At 43.4% G+C, this 5567-nt stretch overlaps 1 protein-coding gene across 1 annotated transcript in view; it reads right to left on the reverse strand.

Moving 5' to 3' along the window:
• Window positions 1-4402: 4402 nt before the first annotated feature.
• Window positions 4403-5567, reverse strand: part of PPIL1 (peptidylprolyl isomerase (cyclophilin)-like 1) — a 16912-nt gene continuing 15747 nt past the window's right edge. Inside the window, exons 3-4 of the mRNA XM_006860416.1 lie at window positions 5174-5242; window positions 4403-4623 (exon numbers count right to left, since the gene is read on the reverse strand). Of these exons, the coding sequence (XP_006860478.1) occupies window positions 4403-4623; window positions 5174-5242 (290 nt within the window). The remainder of the gene's footprint in view (window positions 4624-5173; window positions 5243-5567) is intronic.

Raw genomic sequence — 5567 nt, forward strand, 5'->3', positions numbered from 1 at the left:
TCAATAGATCCTTTGAAGGTTCCTAATTAACATTCTTTTGAATTCTTTGTCAGTTAGTTCCATTACCTTTTCTTCTTCAGAAATGTTTTCTGGCTCTGCATTTGGTCACATTTGAGCCATTCTCTATTTCTTCCTGTGAGCTAAAATTATCTGTTGTCTCCAGAGCATTGTGGGGTTGTTGTATTTGTAAAAACAAAGTGCAGTTACTGGACCCAGAGGGGAGAAATCTCTGGTGGCCTCCTGCAATTCAAGCTCATTAGGTGGTTGTGGAAGGGATTTGGCAGCAGAGTTCCTGGCCCTAGATGGAGTTCCTATTGACCTATGGACCTCAGTGTTATCTATGTTCAGGGCACTCAATCTAGAAGTAGTTCATACAGGTCCTTGATGGGGCTGGTTTTGGTGTCTATTAGCACCACAGGGAAGCTGGAGGCAGGGTGACTGGTTGAATGCTGGTCTGGTGACTCTGTGGTTTTTGTAGGTCTGAAGCCAAGACCACCTAAATCCAGGCACCGATGCGACTCACCACAGTGGCATAGCCAGCCCCCAACACACACTTGCATGGCTCCAAACGCCCGGAAGACAGGGAGTTCCTCCCTTCACTGCCAAAGCTGCTCACAAGATGGTTGAGCTGCGTGCGTCTGGCCAGACGTTCATCAGTCAGTTTCCCTCATTTGCTGTCCCTGCTCAGCCTGTCCTCTTAGCAAACACTCCTTCCACCTCTCTCACCTTTCTTCTTAGTTCAGGGTGCCAGAATTTTCATCTATGTCCATTTTATTTGGTCGCTCATATCTTTGTTGTAGAGGGTTCTTGTAGTGCATCTGCCTAATCTCCTGAGAATGCATTTTTACAAGTGATTCCTGCACATGGTACAGTATGGGAAGCACTGGGCGGTACACCTTAGAGTCATGGTGCCAAATCTTTCCTCACCTATTGCAGGGTCACTGGTTTAAAGGTCTCTTTCATTGGTCTGTCTGCTCTCAAGCCTGCTCCCAAAAGTCTAGACCTTTATTTCTGTCTCACCGAAGTGCTCTTTCTCTGGATTAATTCCTAAACACCTACACCTGTCTTCATTAATATCCACGTAAGTTCAAAACTCATCCTTGCCTTCTCATTCTTTCCTACATGCACCTCCACCAATCCATGGTGTGACTGGAATAAGCCATCTGTGCACTAAACATTTTTATGAAACTTGTCCTAACTATACATATCCTGAAAGGGTGTGGACACTTATATGACAAAAGGATTAACTGGGGTTCCTTTGAAAAGAGCTACCCTTATACTGAAACAGGAGCCCTGTAGGCTCTATGAAGCACTTGGCTGCTAACTGAAACATCGGAAGTTTGAACCCACCATCTGCTCCATAGATTACAGTCTTGATAACCCCATGAGGCAGTTCTACTCTCTCCTACAGGGTTGCTATGAATTGTAGTCAACTTGATGACAATGGGTACAGAGTATAATGAAACAGGAATTTCTACATCTCAAGCTAACTGGCAGAGTCACTAGAAATTGTGAGCCAGCTTAATGTCACCTTTTGAAGGGCACATCCTTTGTAAACACTGGCGTGTGCCTATCCACATGAGCACTCCAACATGTTCTTGTTCTTTCCCAGAAACTGTGCTTGTGTGGCTCTCTTTCCGCATGCGTGGGAACCTTCTGTAGATCTTAAAGTAGAGATGCTACACAGCCACCAAACCCCATGACCTAGGAAAGGCAGCACTTTTCAGCATCCTAATTCTGAAAGGTAAGTGGATGCATGTCTTATTCTTTGTTCCTAGTTGCTGTTAGGTGCCATCAAGTCACCTCCAAGTCACAGCAATTTCGTGTCCAAAAGTATGAAACACTGCACCACCCTCACAACCATTGCTGTGTCTGAGGCATAGTTGCAGCTACTAATGCCAGTCCATCTCACTGAGGGTCATCCTCTTTTTAGCTGACCCTCTACTTTACCAAACATGATGTCCTTTTCCAGGGACTGGTCCCTCCTGATAACAGGTCCAAAGTACTTGAGACGAAGTCTCGCCATCCTTGATTCTAAGGAACATTTCAGTTGCACTTCTTCTAAGCCAGATTTATTTGTTTTTCAGGCAGTCCATGTTATATTCAATATTTTTCACAACATCATAATTCAAATGCATCTATTGTTCTACAGTCTTCCTCTTTGCTCATTGTTCTGAAAGGCGGATCCAATTATGTTTACCTAGTCCAGACTGAAATAAATATTTTTCTATTTTTCCAGATTCTAGAGCAATACCTTACACACCAAAACCATCTCTGGGAAACTATAAAAACATTTAGTGGTTTCTTGTTGGGTTTTGCTTTTTTGTTTTTTGGGGGAAAGGGAGTAAGGAGGAAAGAAGCTGAAGGTGGGGGCTTAGGGGATAAAACCTTCCATAAAATAAATCACCATTTCCAAAAGTTACAGCGTGTGACAAGAAACATTAAAGCTGTAACCCCATCTTCAAAGAGCTATCCAGTCTAAGAGAAGAAACAACAGAACACATATTGTCCCCCGGGCACATAAGGGCATGTATGTAGGTCTCCTACAAGTTTGAGGGATCATTCAGGTTTATCTCAGCATGTTCACCTGGTTCCACTTCATGCAGTTCCCCTCACTCAGATATGCCATCCACATCACTTCATTTCTTTTTTTGGTTCTGTCCTTCACACTTTCATGACCTATGAGACATATTATGGACCAACACTTTCAGCATCTCGGGTTTCTTGGGAAGCTCTTATCCCAGTTGTAGTATGTTGTGGTTGTTGTTGTTGTTGTTAAGTGCTGTCGAGTCGATTCCGACGCATAGTGACCCTGTATAGGGTTTCCAAGGCTGTAAATCTTTACAGGAGCAGAAAGCCTCATCTATCTCCCGCGGGACCGCTGGTAGTATCGAACTGCTGACCTTGAGGTTAGCAGCCTGATTTGTAACCATTACTCTACCAGAGACCTGTAAAAAGGGGCTTCAAAAAGGTTGTGGAGAAATGGAAGTAGAAGAAAATAAAATTTTCACATGGAGTTTGTGAAATCCTGTCATATAACTGCATGAGTCGGAACAAACAGGCCTCACCCCAACAAGCCTACCGGAGTACAATTGGAACATATGTGTCCTATGTAATTTTATCAAAATCCTTATTATCTCAAAATTAAAATTCCACCCATCTTGATTTCCACATATCTTCCATTACTGGAAAACACAAAGTTCCAATAAAAAATTCAAAACAGAAAATAATTTGGTCATGTAAGAGTTAAAAGAGAAATGCCTACACGACAACCCTAAAATAGTGTCAAACCTCAAAAGATGTGACCTCTGCAGCAGTATTTGAGAGGTTTCAGAGATTAAAACGTAGACCCTCATACAGTAAATTAGTCCACAGAAACAACTGTAACCACCCAGGGCATTTTATTTGAGAAATTTCTATGTATTACATAGTTGTTGACTTCCCTCCTCTCACCTTTACCCCCTCAAAACAGGAAGATTTAAAAAAACACACAAAAAAACTCAAGATATAAAAATTTGCTATCTAGTCTCTCTAAAGTCTTAGGTTATTTGGAAAAAAAAAAAAAAAAAACCAGCCTGAAGTGGTGTCTTCTCTTGGATGAGGAAACTGCTTTTTAATGAGAATTCAGTCTTTCCTTGTGTTCACTACAGATTTCTGTTCTTTCCTGGGGGGGAAATGGTCACTGCTTCTGCTTCCTTTTAATAAATTCTCTTCTTGATTATTACACATTATAATTCCCCACTCGACACCTTCTTAGACACTTGATTGTTGGATGCATTTTCCATTTGGCAAAAATTCAATGTGGCTTTGCGTGGGATGTCTAAGTGTCAGAAACAGCAGTGTTGACACTCTGGGTTTGAGGGAAATATATAGAGAGAGATGCACAGACTCCCTGGAAGAACAAAAGTCTGAGACTGAAACAGGGTGTGCACAGAGTTAAGGCTGACAGACACTACTTGGTTTTGAATTCTGTGGTTGTCAGCCATCAAAGACTGCAGTACAGGCCAGAATATCAATTTCCCCAGGAAGAAGTTTCGTTAGACCCTTGAACTGACAGAGATTCAATTTCATTTGTTTCAAGTGTATCGGAGCAGACACACACAAGAAGGAGCAGTGTGGGCCATTAGCAGTGGATGTAACCTATGCCGGAATGGGCGTTTCTGTAAATGCTTTTGTCAATCTTGGCACCGGGGAAAGAGAAACCAAGTGTCCTATAAAAATATAAAATACATTTCCATTTCTAGTTCTCCTAAGAGCCCAGGTTTCCCTAGCTCTGTGATTTGGTGATTTGATGACTAGAATGAAGTTTACAGTTTATGTGTCATTCAAGGTCATCTGGCAGCTGGTTCTCTGGGGGCAAATCAGAGGCCCCAAAACCTGTGTGGCCAGGAGGGCAGCAAGTCTACCCAGAAGGGTATGCCTTAATGATCTTCACATCGTCTACAGGGCGGTCCTGAGAGTTTGTTTCCACCATTCCCACTCGATTCACCATTCCTATGCCCTGGCACACCCGGCCAAAAATGGTGTGTTTGCCGTCAAGCCACTGGGTGGGAGCCAGCGTCACAAAGAACTGGCTGCCATTGGTGTCTGGCCCTGCATTGGCCATTGCGAGAATTCCAGCCCCTGGTAAGAAAAAGGAAGAGAGGAAAGAGTATGAACAATCCCCACAGCTCAAGACTGGAAGTACTACAGTATCAAATGAAAAGAGGCAAAACTTTGTTTGGTCTTTGTTATCAACCACCCTGGCCCAGCCAGCTTCCCCTCAGGATAACTCTCTGCCCTGTACCAAGGTTATCACTACACTATACTGATGACCTCATCTTCCCTTTCCTCACCGGCTCCCCAGGCTTTATCCCTGAGGATACCCACTGGGACAGTCTCCCTATACACTTCAGGCACCCAGTGAAGTCTCCTGCTGCACTGAGAAAGTTTGTGATAGGCTGTCATTTATAACAGCAACATTCAACAGGTAGTCTAGAACACTCAGAACCACTCGGGACTCTATAAGGCGCTGCTTTCTCTAATCTACCAGCACTCTTTGTGGCGCCACAGACGGGCAGCTACTGGCACTGTGCCATGGTGTCTGACATTCCACCTTGACTCACGGCCAAAAGAGAGAGCTTTCAAAATTTATTTCCCCTTCCTACTCAGGCCCGCCACACTATATACTTACCTGTGAATTTTAAGTCTGGATGAAGTTCATCTTCAAACTGCTTGCCATAGATAGACGCACCACCTCGACCTGCCCGATTAGAAGATGAGGAAATGAATAGCTAATCCCATCATTCTATCTCACAGCACAAATGGCGGACCAGAGTCAAAAGGTTTTTCAGAGCCCAGGAAAGGAAAAGACAGTGGGCAGACCTACTCCCCTGCTAGGTATGCTGCAACTACACAACACTGATGCCAGCAGCTGAGTGAAGCGTGGATCCAGCACATTCACATCACTGCTTTTGTTCAGTTGAGACGCTTCTTTTCAAAATACACTTGGAGTAGATTTTTGTCCTCATTACTAAAATAATACATATTCACTGTCAAAAATGTAGAAAACATTCTCTATCAAAAAA

This window comes from Chrysochloris asiatica, unplaced genomic scaffold, assembly GCF_000296735.1.
Source record: "Chrysochloris asiatica unplaced genomic scaffold, ChrAsi1.0 scaffold00038, whole genome shotgun sequence".
Taxonomy (NCBI): domain Eukaryota; kingdom Metazoa; phylum Chordata; class Mammalia; order Afrosoricida; family Chrysochloridae; genus Chrysochloris; species Chrysochloris asiatica.